Source organism: Cyprinus carpio, chromosome A6 (assembly GCF_018340385.1).
Source record: "Cyprinus carpio isolate SPL01 chromosome A6, ASM1834038v1, whole genome shotgun sequence".
Classification (NCBI taxonomy): Eukaryota; Metazoa; Chordata; class Actinopteri; order Cypriniformes; family Cyprinidae; genus Cyprinus; species Cyprinus carpio.
The window spans coordinates 25500402-25515875 of record NC_056577.1 but is presented as its reverse complement, the minus strand read 5'-3'; the positions used below and the strand labels follow the sequence as shown (position 1 = coordinate 25515875).

Sequence of the window (15474 nt, the reverse complement as noted above, 5' to 3'; positions counted from 1 at the left end):
GCTAACGTTAACACTGATGCAACGATACAATGGGTGGATTTACACTGAAAGCTGAAGCACCCTCATTTATTCTCCTGTGTTCTGTAACAGATAGAGACGACATACAAATGTATGAATTTGACATGAATATGAACAAATAAATTGGAAATCTCTCCGTGAGAAGTGAGCATTAACTGTAACTTACGGCAGTCTTGGCAGGTCAGAGCAGATTTGACATATTTAACCTTTATTAGGCACTTTAGGGAATCGAGTACTAGCTTATTATGAAAATATCAGTGATGTCCTTTTATATACACGTACTAATAATTAATCCACAATGGTTCACGATGATTAGCTTGTTATTTTAAGTATAACTTTAGTCATTAAATTAAATCCAAGAGATTACTAGATCTGATTGTTTGTCTGTTTCAGGGTGGGCACATCCCATCACCATCCCTTCACTAAAGCATGGCTGAGCCTGAGCTCCTCCTGGACTCCAATATTCGTCTTTGGGTTGTGCTGCCTATTGTGTTTATTACTTTTCTGGTTGGAGTGATCCGCCATTATGTCTCGATTCTGTTACAAAGTGACAAGAAGCTCACGTTAGAGCAGGTTTCAGACAGGTAACGTTCACTGGACCGTTTCATTATCCATCCACATGTGTTTTGCAGCTCACGAAATGTTACAAAACACTAAAAATCATGTTCTCTACACAGCCAGGTTCTCATAAGGAGCAGAGTTTTAAGGGAAAATGGAAAATACATCCCCAAACAAGTGAGCCCCTCTTATCTTTTGTGTGTTTTTTTGCTTGAGACGTTACTGGAATACTGAAACTGAAATGTTATCTCTTGCTTAAAGTCTTTCTTGATGAGAAAATTCTACTTTAATAATCAAGAAGATGGATTTTTCAAAAAGACCAAAAGAAAGGTGGTCCCACCCTCTCCAATGACTGGTGAGTCTTGATGGAAATTCTTTTATGCATATATGCCATAAAATGACAGTCAGGATTGAGTGAAAGGTTAATGTCATGATGTTATTTACTCAAATAGATCCCAGCATGTTGACAGACATGATGAAAGGCAATGTGACAAATGTCTTGCCTATGATCCTTATTGGTGGTTGGATTAACTGGACCTTCTCTGGGTTTGTCACAAGTAAGAGATACAGTTTTCTCAATCAAATATGAGAGTATGGCTTCCTGTAGTCTATTCTCACAGAGCTCGTCTTAACGCATTTATAAATCTGTTCTCTCTCAGCAAAGGTACCGTTTCCCCTCACTCTCCGCTTCAAGCCGATGCTGCAGCAGGGAATTGAGTTGCTCTCTCTAGATGCTTCCTGGTTAGTGTTCCCAAACCCTTGAGTGTTATTATTTCATTCAAAACTGTTTCTTTAAACAATTTCATACTGTATACATCCACAGGGTGAGTTCAGCATCTTGGTATTTCCTGAATGTCTTTGGTCTCAGGAGCATGTATTCTCTGATTCTTGGACAAGACAATGGTAAATAACTTTACTGATGCACTGATTTTACTTTAAAGCGCTGATGCTAACTTTGCTCACAGAGGGTATAAAAACTTCCTAATTATTGGGGGGGGGGTACATTACAATTATTATTGTACTTTTTTGGGATGAGTTTCAATGAATATTGCCAACATTCTCCACAAATAATGCTTTTCTTCACTCAAAAACCGAAATGCATAAGCTCAGATCAGTGAGGCCTACCACCAGTCACTTCCAAAAATGAAATACAAAACCTGTGCTAACTGGAAAAAAAACTGGTTGACAAAAAGATTAGGTCATTCTGGTCATTTTTGATTACTTTAAATGTTTAGCTTAAAAATCATTTGAATCAGTTTAGAATTATAAGAATATTTGTCATGTTACATTTGTATTATTTAATTAGGGTAGGCCTTGTATATGAAGTATGTATGCAATGAATTTTCTTACATTTACAACAGGTGCAGATCAGTCTCGCATCATGCAGGAACAGATGAGTGGTGCTGCAATGGCAATGCCTGCTGACACAAACAAAGCATTCAAGGTATCGCAAATTAGGAGCTGCACCGTAATCTTATTAAATTTACAAAACAGTTTTTATGTAATTTTGAGGCTGCAGACTAAGTTTCATTTATTTTTTTTTAAAGATTTATGTATATGAATGTTATTTTTAGGCGGAATGGGAGGCTCTGGAGTTGACGGATCATCAGTGGGCCTTAGAGAATGTCGAGGAGGATCTGATGAGTAAGGACTTGGATTTTTTTGGGATGTTCAGCAAAGAGTTGCCAACAGGCATCTTCTAAGTGCCTGTCCACTACTGAGAGGTTTCGGAGGACCTCACCGAAATAGAAGAATGAATTGTCAAGACTGGTTTTGGAAGTGGAAAATCGCTTCCATTCTGATTTGATCTTTTTTTTTTAGAGAGTCATAAACCTCATTGCAGACATATCACATTTTGTGTAATATGCGTGCACCATTCCCTCCATTGTTCATTTTTGCTCAGACATAAGTGTCATTGTGTGACATAGCTTTGAGCTCTCAGCTTTATGGATCATCTATTGCGACTACATTCATACAATGCAACAGAAACAGTGCACTTATAATGTTGCATGTGGTCTGGGTTTCTCGAAAACATTCCCTTTGATTATTGCTAGGTCTTCTGTATTTTTGTTTTAACACGATTAAATCATTTTTGTTGTTTTAAGAGCCCCGTTTTCTTATTTTACTAGGACCATATGATTTCTTGGACCACGTAGGCAAAAAGGAAGTTTTAAGAAAGCTTAGGTTAGGTTCAGTTACCTAGATAGTATGTTCCTTAATTTACTGTTGTCTTAGAGACTTTCTTCTGGTGCCAGTACACCATGCACTGAGTATGTAGTGAAAAAGACATTTGGCAAAGTATTTCAGTAGATTTTCCTCAGTAGAGATTAAGATTTATTGGCATGTTTAATATATTTATTTGAGTTTTATTAATGTCATTTTTTGTTTAAATAAATGTTTCTCACTACATTCATTGGAAGTGTACATTCTTAATGCAGCCTGATTTTCTAAACAGTGATGCACCATTCTCTGTTCTGTATCTATTTTATTAACTATTTAATTCATTTTTCTACCACTTTTTTTTCTACAGTCATTTATAATCTAAATATAATTTGCATTTACATTTATCTTCTTAGGACATTTGAATAAAATGCATTTATTAAAGCCAATTCTATCTTATTGTATGGAACGATTCACAAATGTTTTTTTTTTTTTTTTTTTTTCGGGGGGCCAGTTCTATGAACAGTAAATATGAACTGTTTTTACTAACTAGCAGAGTACCAAGTAGTAATCAGTCTAAATTTTTGGATTCAAATTACACCAAACTATGTTTTTATGTAAGTGACCTCAAGAAGTTATAGAAAAAAATTATATGACTAACCATAAAAACTAGTCTAAGCATTTTATGCAATCCAACTATAGTACTTTGTTCACAAAATCTGACATATCCTAGAGAGGCCTTTGTCGGTTCGAACTCGACCAACTCAGTTCGATTCTGTTAAATCAAACCAAATACGCTATTTAAAGCGCAATGTAATAGAAAAGCTATTTCAGGGTCAATCTGGCAACAGGTCCTATCAGTCAAATGTATTGTAGCGGCTGACAGGAACACTTTAAGCTGTCGGGAATGTGGACACCAAAACGCTTATCTTCCCAGAGCCCTAATTATTCATGAAGTATGCGCGCTCCCTCTAGCGCCGCGCGTCCCCTGTATACTTCAGCGCGCTCGCGGTCACTGCGGGTTCACTCGCTGCACGATGGCGGAGGGAGGCGGTCCCGAGTCGGGTAACGCTTCGGACCCTGACGAGAAGCCGGTGATCGCAGAGACACCAGTACCGTCCACGGAAAGTCAAAAGCAGAGCATCGGCACACTGCTAAAGAGGCCACTTCGAAAGGGAGATGAGTGGTAAGAGGTTTTTATGCGAAGCCGAAGTCAAAGCAAGCTTGTCGGCATCGGCTCAGGCCTACAGACGGAGACACCGGCTGCCGGAAATCTCTTCACTAGCCTGGCTGTGGACAGCCACCTGCTCCGCTAACACCCATAAACTAGAAAGCTGCTATTATTATCGAGTTGGTGTACAGGGCACGTGTGCTACTTACTGTAATAAGGATTCAACGCTATTTATATCGGTTTGAAAACGAGGAAGCTGTCTCGTACCTATTTAACTTAGCACAGCCATAGCTTCCCATATCTCCCCAGTTCTTCAGCTTAAATGTCTAATTAATGGAAAAATAAGACGTATTCAGACACGTTAGTAGTGGAAAGGTTGGTAAATAAACTCCACCACCTCGTTGTCGCTTATCAGTTCTCTGATAAGCTACATGGCAGAGTAGCGTCAGGCATGTAAGGCACTTCATTAGCCGATGCTAGTTAGCCAGGCTAGTTTGCGTTTCATTGACGGGTTAAGTGTTCATTTCTGTCAGACGACAACCTTCTGTCAAACTGTCAAACTAGAACTGTCAAACTAGATTAAAATAACGGCCAAACCCCTCCCTGTGAAGTTGTGACGAAGACTAAGCTACCTAAATCAGTATTACAGTGAGGCAGTGCTTTGTCATGGCCACTGGATAACACCCAGTTACTCACAATGTTGTTTGGCAATAGAAGGAGTTGTTTATGGAACAGATAGTAAATACACAAAAATGTATCTTAAGTTACTGGAGATTAAACCCCCAAATGTATACACATTATTCCGATTTTAAACCCGTTAGTATATGTAAGTGTTTGGGTAGCCAGTCCACTTTTATTTTGAAAGCAGACTGACGAGTTATAATAAATAAAGAGACTAGTGACTCAATCGAAAGAACGGTTTTTAGTTTTCAGTAGGATTAGAAGTACTTGCACTGTATAGACTTGTACTAAAATTATTTAATTTACTCAAACAGGTATCTTGTGTTGTTATTTAAGGTCACTGTACTCTATTTTTTTTTAAAGAGTTTAATGTTGGCTACATACTTTAATTACAATTTAACATTTTGAAATAAATGGATCGTTCAAAATTCAGTTTTCACCTTTTTTTGTTTTTTAATGCTCAGCCTTTTTGTTGAAGAGGCTGATAGCTTCTGTTACCTTTCACTTTCAGTGCATTTTTCCCTAAAATGAAAGTGAAAAAAGTCACGTCTGCCCCTTGGCAGAGTGGAATCAAGTGTTGTTAAGCTTATGTAGTGGAACAAGTTCTTACTTTAGATGCGATTAAGAATGATATCCTAATTGACTGTTCTGTATTTGTAGATGTGTAACAACACAAAATATATTTGCTGTGCCATCAGCTTAGTTCTAATAATTTAGGATAGAAACACATTAATTGTCCTTGTCGACTGACTTTTCATTGATCTCCATCTATTGTTCCACTTGTTTAGGTATTTGATTGACAGCCGGTGGTTCAAACAGTGGAAGAAATATGTGGGCTTTGACAGCTGGGATTTGTACAATGTTGGAGAGCACAATCTGTACCCGGGACCCATTGACAACTCTGGACTCTTTTCAGGTAATGAATGTTGAGTGTCGTTCGCATTCTCATAGATAAGTATTGTGAATTTTTTTTTTTTTTTTTTTTTTGCTAGCAAAAAAAGTATTTTTGCTATAATACTAGACACATTTTTATCAAAGTGTTTAAGAATATGAATTCTTATGCAGTTATGTATGTGAATACCTGATTCAAAGGCTAAATTTTTTTTTAGGAGCTTACTGTGTACTTATGTTTTGCTATTTCCGTCTTAAAGGGATAGTTTGTCCGAAAATTTAAGTTCTTTAATCAATTCACCCCCATGTTCATTTCTTCAGTGGAGCTCATATGGAGATTTTAAACCATACACAATAAACCTTATGAATCGGGTCTTTTCATTGGTCTCTTTCTAAATGATTTGCTTGAGTTAATTAATAATGAAATAATTTGAGTTAACAGATCACTGGAGGAGAAGATTATCATTGCGTAACTACTTATATTAATTTTTCTCACCCAAAGCTATCATGTGATTTCAGAAAACTTGGAATATAGTTGTATGGCCTTTTTTTTTATGTTGTTTGCATCCTTTTTAAAGCTTGAATTCTCCATTACCCATTTTTGTAACGACAGAAAAAATCAACAAGTACATTCTTCAGTATCTCTTCTTTGTGTTTTATGGAAGAAAGTCAAAAAACTTGAAACAACTTAAAGGTGAATAAATGATGACCAAATTTTTATTTTTAAGGAAAAAAAAAATGTTAATTTGTTGTGCACCACACAAAATCTGAGACTAGCATGTCTATTTCTTTTGGATAATACAGTGTAGTGTTAAAGGGCTCTAATGTGTTTTTCTAATGGTTTTCCCCTTTTCTCTCTGTATCGTAGATCACAAGTCCCAGACATTGAAAGAGCATCTCATAGATGAGTTAGACTATGTTTTAGTTCCTACAGAGGCCTGGAATAAGCTGGTCAGCTGGTATGGCTGTCTGGATGGTCAGAAACCCATCATCAGAAAGGTTCTACATCTTTCTTTGTGTATTGTATATTTCTTTGTAGTGTTTCATATCGTGGTAATCTCGTGGTTTTCCATTTATTTTGAGATACCTGTATTTACACATGTCTGATATGCTTGAGTGATTACAGGCAGTTATTGGGTGATACTATTGTCATTTTTTTAAATTGCATTGAAACTCTTACACAGTTAAATGGTTAATTAACGTTTAATTAGTTGAGTTGAGGTGTACTTTTAAAGTCTCTAGATTTGTTTTGCTTTGTGTTAGTGTTTTTTTTTTTTTATTTATTTTACTTGTTTTCCAGGTTGTTGAACATGGAATGTTTGTGAAGCACTGTAAAGTGGAAGTGTATTTGCTTGAGTTGAACCTGTGTGATAATGACAACATCGACAAAGTTGTTACCCGCCATTTCAGCAAAGCTGACACTATAGGTACGAGATTTACAAACCTTTCAAGAAAATGTCAGTTTCTCTCATCAGTAGTATCGATCACTGATTATATCCATTACCATCACTACAAGACACTGGTACAAGTTATTGTAAACTGTTCGTTCATCATTAATTTTTTTGTTTACAGATATTATCAGCAACTGTGCACGTGTTTTGACCTTGTGAACATTCATGTCATATCCATTCTTTCCCCTCTAGATACTATTGAAAAGGAAATGAGGTCTTTATTCGATATCCCATCTGAAAAGGAAACTCGACTTTGGAATAAATATATGAGTAACACTTACGAACAACTTAACAAGCTTGACAGCACTGTACAGGACGCAGGGCTTTTTCAGGGCCAGGTAAACCATTGTGCTGCATTCCATTCCAGTTGTGGTTGGTTTGAGAGTCTGACTGATGATGTGAACTCATAAAATGTCAATCTCATCACACTCCTCAGGTTCTTGTTATAGAGAAGAAGAATGAGGATGGCACATGGCCCAGACAGACCTGCCATTCCAAGTATGTACACGCATTTTCACACTTAAGCAACTATTATTAACATTGGAGCTTAATGCTTAGGTTCAGAACTGGAGGTACCTGAAAGTTTTTTTTTTGTTTGTTTGTTTTTTTGGCTCTGTCATTTTTTCATTATTGGGAGCTTTCTTTTAAATTGATTACTTTGATTGCCATTAACTCTTGTTATTATAACACAGCTTGGATTTACCCTAACCTATTCTTTGCTTTATGCCTAGGTCCAGTACTTCCACCTCTCGGAATTATACAACCTCCCCAAAACTCTCTTCTAACTCATCTGCCACCATATCCTCCACAATAACAAATGGGGATAGCAATATCAACTCTGGCTACATGCTGAACAACAGTACTTCTGGTAACAGGTCAGATTAAATCACATAAAACAGTCCTAAACTACTCTACAGATAAACAAATTTAGTTCCTTACTGGGAGAGTTTAAATAGGGAACTGAAACAAGGTTTCAGTTCAAGGTCAGGTTTCTTGTATTCAGCGTTGGGTTGACCATTTGTGATGGTCTGAATTGTGGTGTTAACTAATGGTGAATGTCTTTTGCTAACCCACCATACATTTTGCAGACTGGGAAGTTACAACTCCTATAGCTCCTCTTACAGTTACAGAGAATCTTCCGCTCAGGAAGGCCTCTGTGGTCTGAGCAACCTGGGCAACACCTGCTTTATGAACTCTGCTCTCCAGGTATGCAAATGTGAATGTTCATTTAAACAGTATGTTTGAAATCTGCCCTATTTGCTAATGGGCATATGAGTATGCTGATGGGTGTCAATGGAAGAAAGATGCTTTTGTGGGCCCAGACTCTGTAGTTATGACATCTAGCAGCCAAACCCTGAATTATTGACATCTAGCAGCCATTTCCTTCTCATTCTGATTGACTTCTTATTTCAGTGCCTGAGCAACACTCCCCCTCTAACGGAATATTTCTTGGAAGACCGGTATGAAGCTGAGATCAACCGGGAAAATCCATTAGGGATGCGAGGGGAGATTGCAGAGGCCTACGCGGATCTGGTCAAACAGATGTGGCTTAGTCGGAGTAGTTATGTGGCTCCACGCACTTTTAAAGTGAGTGAATTTTTAGCCTACAGAGGCTCAAGTTACTATGGAACTCACTGTCCTTTTTTAAGACAGACCCTTATAATTCAATCTGAATGTTGAACCGTATCTCCTCTCTCTGGTCAGACCCAGGTGGGTCGGTTTGCCCCGCAGTTCTCAGGGTACCAGCAACAAGACTCTCAGGAGCTGTTGGCCTTTCTGCTGGACGGCCTACATGAGGACCTTAACCGTGTTAAGAAGAAGCCTTATCTGGCCCTGAGAGATGCTGAGGGACGGCCTGATGAGGTGAACATTCATGTGTAAACCACAATGTGGTGTGCATTTTAGTTTTAATGATAAACCATCAGATGAAAGCTATTATTTCTTTTGTACCTGTGAATATGCACTATTCTGACCACTATAACATTATAAGCATTTGGCCCTTAAGTTTTAAACTGAAGTGTTGTTTGAGTTGAGGGTATCTCATTTGTCTGTAGATTGTAGCCAAGGAAGCATGGGCGAATCATCGGTTGCGGAACGATTCTGTAATCGTGGACATCTTCCATGGCTTGTTCAAATCTACGCTGGTTTGCCCAGAATGCTCCAAAGTTTCTGTCACCTTTGACCCCTTCTGCTACCTCACACTGCCCCTGCCCATGAAAAAGGATCGCACTATGGAGGTGTTCCTGGTCCGCACTGACCCGCAGTTTAGACCCATGCAAGTAAGAACTATTTTCCTGAAAACACTCAGACACTTGTTTTAGTTCGGGAGGTGGGCTAACAGATCCATTTGTTATCATCCAGTATCGTGTAGTTGTTCCCAAAATGGGTGCAGTGGCAGACCTGTGCAGCGCTTTGGCCAAGCTATCTGGAGTTCCTTCAGAGAATGTAAGACTTTAATGGTTTCCCCTCATTCCCACCTAACAATCATTTTTCCATTATTTCTGTTGCTTGAAGAAATTATTCCTTCAAATATATATATATGTATGTATGTGTGTGTGTGTATATGTGTGTATATATATATATATATATATATATATATATATATATATATATATATATATATATATATATATATATATATAATATATCGTCACTTACCCACCCCATACTGTTATAGATGGTTGTGGCAGATGTTTACAATCACAGATTCCACAAAATCTACAAACGGGATGACGGTCTCAATCACATCTTGGAGAAGGATGACATTTTTGTGTAAGCCATTTTTTACATTTCTACTTGCATTACTGTTAAAAAGTTTGGGTTCATTATTATTATTATTTTTATTATTATTGTATTATTATTTAAAGAAGCTTCTTAGGCTTACCAATGTGCCATTTTTATTTGATCCAAAATAATGTTGTTGAAATACTATTAATTGCAAATAATTTTCTATTTTAGTATATTTTAAATGTGGTTTATTCCTTTGATGGCAAATCTGAATTTTCTGTGGCTATTATGCCAGTCTTAAGTGTCACATGATCCTCCAGAAATCATTGGAATATGCTGATTTGGTGGTAAATATCTTATTAACATCAATGTTGAAAGCAGTTGTGCTGCTTAATATTTTAGTGGAAACCACGATACATTTATTTTTCTTTCTTTTTTTTTCATGATTCTTTGAAAAAAGTCCATCAAAGAAATTATTTGGAAAAATCGAAAGCAAGAACAGCATTTATTTGAAATATCAGTCTTTTGTAGCATTGTGAATATCTTTACTGTCGTTTTTAATTTATTTGATGCCTCCTTGCTAAATGAAAATATTAATTTCTTCAAAAAAAAAAAAAAGAAGACTTTTGTCTTTGCATATGCTGTAGCATATGTTTGAATTGTTTTCCTACTATAGGTTTTGCTGTTCAGCTAAGTGTGTTGTTCGAGTGAGAGGCCTTTTTCTGATTGTGTCTTTGTGGTTCAGTTATGAGGTGTTAGAGGAAGATAGTGAGAAGATGAACCTGCCAGTGTACTTCAGAGAGAGGCATGCTAAGCACAGCGGAGGCTCTTCGGGCACAATGCTCTTCGGCCAGCCTCTCCTCATCACTGTCCAGCGCCACAACCTTACCGTGGATACCCTGTATGAGCGCGTGCTGGAGAGGATCGGGTTGGTGTTGTTTTTTTGTTGGTCTATCTCAATTTTACACCAGTTCTGCCACTGCAATCTTGGTTGAACTTTTATTTATCTTTTGTTTTAGGCGTTACGTTAAACGTTCACAGGGTACCATTACTGACAGTAGAGCATCTGCCTCAGCCACTTCCTCTAGCAGCAGCCAATCACCAGAATGCCTAGCTTCAGTTTCCAGTCATATCACTGGCCTGAGTGACTGCAGCAGCCCAGTTTCAGATGGCGCTTCCTGCAGCGCTGGATCCAACGACAGCAACCACTCTGGAATCTGCAACGGCCCCAATGGAATTTGTGATGGTAGGACACTCAACCTTTGGGAGCAAATGTCGTAAAAGCTCCCAAATGCTGCATTCATACGGTCATCCATTTAGGTTTTTTTACCATTCATCAGATACAGATCTGATCTTGTTATATGTGTTCATTTCAGGTGATGAGGAAGCCATGGATCACCAGGAGAGTCCAGAACCAGAGAACAGCCATTCAGACACTGTGGATGGAGAGGAGGATTCAGAACCAGAGAATGGGCCCAATAGCAGTGGTGGAAAATCTTTTACCTCTCGGCCAAAACTCTTTTCTTTCAGCATGGTCAACTCCTATGGCACAGCCAACATTAGTTCTGTCCCATTTGATGGCAATCTCCTAAAGCTCACAAGTAACTATTACCTTTTTACATTTGACGCTAAAAATTAGTCAAATGAATCGGGTGGATTATTAACTGTGACCATTTTTGTCTGACTCGAACTCTTTAGGATCACTTGCTCTTTCCCTTAAATCAAAACTGATAGATATTCCTTTCTACAGCTCACTCTACAGTAGCCATTGATTGGGACTCAGACACAAGGAAATTGTGCTACGATGACCAGGAGGCTGAGGTAATGCTCTATATTCCACTAATTGTGCAAAATTACACTACTATTAAAAAGTAGCAATAATTTGATCAAAAATACAGTAATAACAGTAGTGTAATGCAATATTATTAAATAACAGTTTTCTATTTTAGTATATTTTAAAATATAATTTATTACCGTGATGCAAAGCTGAATTTTCAGCAGCCATTACTCTAGACTTCAGTGTTACTCAGTGTTTGAAATTGCATTCAGCACAAACAGTACTGAAATTTTTGGTACAAATACATGTACCATTACACACCTAATGTCTACTATTATCCTCACAAAAACTGACTAATCAGCCTTTTGTTTTAGCTACCTGCTAAATCTCCTCAGACATTAATGTGAAGTCTCTCCTCAGGCCTATGACAAACATGAGAGCATGCTACATGCTCAGAAGAAGAAGACTACAGTAGCTTTACGAGAATGCATTGAGCTCTTTACTACAATGGAGACCCTAGGAGAACACGACCCCTGGTGAGGAGGATGCTTAGATCATTACAGATTGTGACATTTATTGCTCATACTTCCAAGGTCAAGTGTTTTACCGAAGTATTGCCACATTTAGTGCGTTTTTAATGATCGCTGTGCTCCTCTGAAGTACTGCCCCACGTGTAAGAAACACCAGCAGGCCACAAAGAAGTTTGACCTATGGTCTCTCCCACGCATTCTGGTCGTGCATCTGAAGCGCTTCTCGTACAACCGCTGCTGGAGAGACAAGCTCGACACAGTCGTAGACTTTCCAATTAGGTAATGCTGTTGCAAGACATCTGTTAAGAGTTAAAAAAAATAGTTAAAAAGCATTAATTATTTTTTAAAATAATTAATGCTTTTTAACTAATTTTTTTAACTCTTAATGCTGTTAATTTTAAGTGACATAATATCTTAAAACATCTAATAATTCTCCAAAGAACATGGGACTTGTCCCTTTAAGAAGACGCCACTGTGTGTCCTCTTCATGTAAAGTGCTTGTGTAAATTTCCCACCAGATGGTGCCAAAATTTTACCTCCACACAGAATCCTTTGTCATTTGTCTTAGGCCCATTTGGGGATGTTACATAATCTGACTTCAGGTGCACATTTGTATTCATACATCAGATTTTTTTTTTCAGCAAATTAATTTTAGTTATAATGTGACATTAATTTATAGCACTTACTGTCGGGGATTCGTCTTTGGTAGTTTTTAAGTGTTTTTATAAAATTAACTTGACAAATGAAAATTTACAAACTGTTAGAAAACGTCTGGAATTCTGGTGACTTCATGTTTGGAAATGAATGTACATTTTCTCACACAGGGACTTGAACATGTCAGAGTTTGTTTGTGACCCCAAAGCTGACCCATATGTCTATGACCTCATTGCTGTTTCCAACCATTATGGAGGAATGGGCGGAGGCCACTGTAAGTCTCTCTATTTGCACAACTCTCCCATTATGAGATGATGTCCTTACTATTCATATGTCCAGTTATGTATTAACAATCATATTAATACATAACTGGGTCGTCTCTCAGGTTGTGTCAGCAGCCTTTTATTTTCCCTTTATCACCTTCACTTGTTCACCCTTGAAACCTAGTTAGGTATCTTACATTTGATGCATTACTACAGAAAATATAACACTGAGTTGATCATTTATGTCTTTGTCATTATATCGCTGCTTGGAAATGATAGCTTTGTTTGTTTTTGATTGCCAAAGTTCAGTTTTATTTCCTTTTACAGACACGGCATACGGCAAGAACAAGATGGATGGAAAATGGTATTACTTTGACGACAGCAGTGTGTCGTCTTCAACTGAGGATCAGATTGTGGTGAGACTGCTATGCTTTCCATTTTAATAAAAGATATGCCAACATTTCCAGATTCATAAAGTGTTCCACAGTGCCGTTGTTCTGTCTAATATAGAAATTGAGAATTGGCAATTGCTGGTTTGTACACTGACTCAGAATTGTCTTTTTTTGTTGTTCTCCGCAGACTAAAGCAGCCTATGTGCTCTTTTACCAACGCAGAGATGCAGACACGCCGTCCAAATCCACCCCCTCCGCATCACTAGGCGGAGCTCCAGAGACCCTGGACGACCACATGGACACCAACTGAGTTTCTTTTAGTCTTTCGAGGACTGGCACTGAAACACAAACTACATAAAGATGAAATCATGAATGCATCAACGCACATCCCTGGCTACTTCAGTGACTATTAAAGGCTCACCAACAGGCCCTTTGTTTTTAGCTTTATTTTAATTTTTTCTTTCACACATGCTTCTTTATCAAGAGCCAAAAAAAGAATATTAATAATAAATAAAGAGAATTTTAGTTTGAAGCGTGACATGAAAGACTTTATTCTTGGACCTTGATGCCTGCTGATCATAGAAGCTCATTTCTTTTAGTCTGAAATGAGAATGAGGGTGAAACGGCAATATAACCACCTCTCTTTGGACGACATGAATGTTAGATGAACTAGATCAGGAGAGGGGAAATGCCTAGACATAGACTATGTATGCAACATTACGCTCATCTGAAATGTTTCAATTATGCCTCTACCCACTTACGTTGGACTCTAGCTATCAGCATCTTGTAACATGTGCCTCCTGTGAAGAATAGACACTCTGTGTTTAATAACTTAAACGTGTGGTGATAAGCACAGAGATTCTCTCGGAGAAGCTTGCGCTCTTATATTAAATATTGTCTCCATGTTTCGTTTATCCTATCACAAGCCACACTTTTTGTTCAAAATATACCATGCCAGAGAGTGAAATAAGTCACTTTTTTTTTTATCATGTTGATTTTTTTGGGGGGGGCTGCTCTCTAATATATTCACACTAACAGCCTTTTATGCCCCAAAAACTGTGAAAATGGAAGCTTGCGAAAATGATATGTGGAATAACGTAAGTCATGGTTGTGCCCAACGCAGTTCCAAAGCATTTTATTTCAGATATGATGGTTTGTGCTTTGTAATAATCTATTTTTATTTGTTTTGTTTTGTTTTTTTCGGTGGATTTTTCTGCTTTCCAAATGGCTTCAGTCCAGAGGAGTATCGAAAGTGGTGCTAAATTTATGACCCTTGAACAGGTACAAGTACACGGCAAAGAGGAACGCAAAGAATGACCGTTGATTCAGTATAAAGAGCAACCTTATAGATATTATCATTACCTATAGATTTACATTGGCACATCTGCCATGTGATTAGTTGTGGCATTATGTGTGTCAGATGGCTTTAGCAACAACTCTAAGTTCGAAAGACAAGTGCTTCATATTGCTAAGAACATAATACAAGAAGCATAACTTTTTTTGTGTGTGGCAATACAGCATGCAATTTTTGAATCTGCAAAACTAGACTTGTTTCTGGTGTTTACCTTTCTATGGTATTAGCAGTCATTGACTGGTAAATCCACTATTGTTGTTATTTATGGATCCATCTATAAAACATAAGACACAAACTGATCATTGACTCAAGCTGCCCCCCTGCAGCTCCTTCATTAGTAAAACATCCATTTAATTTTTTGTTTTTGTAATTTCATAGACCTTTCTTGCATAGATGTACATAATCATAATCTGGGGCACAGTACATAGCTGCTTTGTGTTCTGCTATTTATCATGCCAACATGTGCAACACCAGATTTTGATTAAAGCCTATTTGAACTGAAAATATAATAAAATGTGGATGCCTGGTTATAATAGCTTTGTTTTTTGTTTTTTCATTTATAACATTAAGAAATCAATTTGCATCAGATGATTTATGAATCTGTCATTTTCTTCAGGATCAGTCAAAAGATTCCACAAACTTACCCATCATTTGTTATTGCTATTTTATATTATTTCATGGTGGAAATCGGCATTGTTTTTGGCTGTTGTAAACGGAAATGGATGTATGAATGTTTACATAATTTATTTTATTTTTTTAATAATGATGTGTGCATTTAGATGTGTATTGAATGATTTCAGGCAACTATAAACACTAACAGTAAAATATTTTGGAATAATTAAGATTT

General features: G+C 37.4%; 2 protein-coding genes across 4 annotated transcripts in view; both read left to right on the top strand.

Moving 5' to 3' along the window:
- The window catches only part of LOC109091505 (ER membrane protein complex subunit 3-like), a 2949-nt gene extending 267 nt beyond the window's left edge, over nucleotides 1-2682 (top strand). For both annotated transcript variants that reach the window (XM_019105276.2, XM_019105277.2), the window contains exons 2-9: nucleotides 412-602; nucleotides 696-753; nucleotides 838-931; nucleotides 1029-1133; nucleotides 1236-1317; nucleotides 1400-1479; nucleotides 1938-2020; nucleotides 2151-2682. In XM_019105276.2, coding sequence (XP_018960821.1) covers nucleotides 448-602; nucleotides 696-753; nucleotides 838-931; nucleotides 1029-1133; nucleotides 1236-1317; nucleotides 1400-1479; nucleotides 1938-2020; nucleotides 2151-2279 — 786 coding nt within the window. In that variant the 5' untranslated portion in view covers nucleotides 412-447 and the 3' untranslated portion in view covers nucleotides 2280-2682. The remainder of the gene's footprint in view (nucleotides 1-411; nucleotides 603-695; nucleotides 754-837; nucleotides 932-1028; nucleotides 1134-1235; nucleotides 1318-1399; nucleotides 1480-1937; nucleotides 2021-2150) is intronic.
- Nucleotides 2683-3700: 1018 nt separating this feature from the next.
- Nucleotides 3701-15162, top strand: LOC109091506 (ubiquitin specific peptidase 4 (proto-oncogene)). Of its 2 annotated transcripts, XR_006160289.1 has the most exons (23): nucleotides 3701-3922; nucleotides 5377-5504; nucleotides 6348-6478; nucleotides 6780-6906; nucleotides 7123-7268; nucleotides 7367-7428; nucleotides 7662-7805; nucleotides 8019-8136; nucleotides 8344-8517; nucleotides 8635-8793; nucleotides 8985-9209; nucleotides 9292-9375; nucleotides 9608-9702; nucleotides 10403-10585; nucleotides 10677-10903; nucleotides 11034-11258; nucleotides 11408-11478; nucleotides 11855-11970; nucleotides 12094-12243; nucleotides 12789-12892; nucleotides 13209-13297; nucleotides 13461-14370; nucleotides 14508-15162. XR_006160289.1 is itself a non-coding variant. In XM_042758703.1 (22 exons), exons 1-22 carry the CDS (start codon nucleotides 3774-3776, stop codon nucleotides 13581-13583), a joined length of 3030 nt encoding a protein of 1009 aa, XP_042614637.1. In that variant the 5' UTR covers nucleotides 3701-3773; the 3' UTR covers nucleotides 13584-15162. The 2 variants fall into 2 exon arrangements, 1 of the variants encoding a protein (XP_042614637.1); XM_042758703.1 differs by having other exon boundaries at nucleotides 13461-15162.
- Nucleotides 15163-15474: the final 312 nt, after the last annotated feature.

Excerpts from the sequence above, each read along its gene's own strand:
- LOC109091506 (XM_042758703.1), top strand. The coding sequence starts at position 3,774 with ATGGCGGAGGGAGGCGGTCCCGAGTCGGGTAACGCTTCGGACCCTGAC. Across the intron at positions 7,429-7,661 it reads AGACAGACCTGCCATTCCAA|GTCCAGTACTTCCACCTCTC; the intron begins GTATGTACACGC and ends CTTTATGCCTAG. Across the intron at positions 9,376-9,607 it reads CTGGAGTTCCTTCAGAGAAT|ATGGTTGTGGCAGATGTTTA; the intron begins GTAAGACTTTAA and ends ATACTGTTATAG.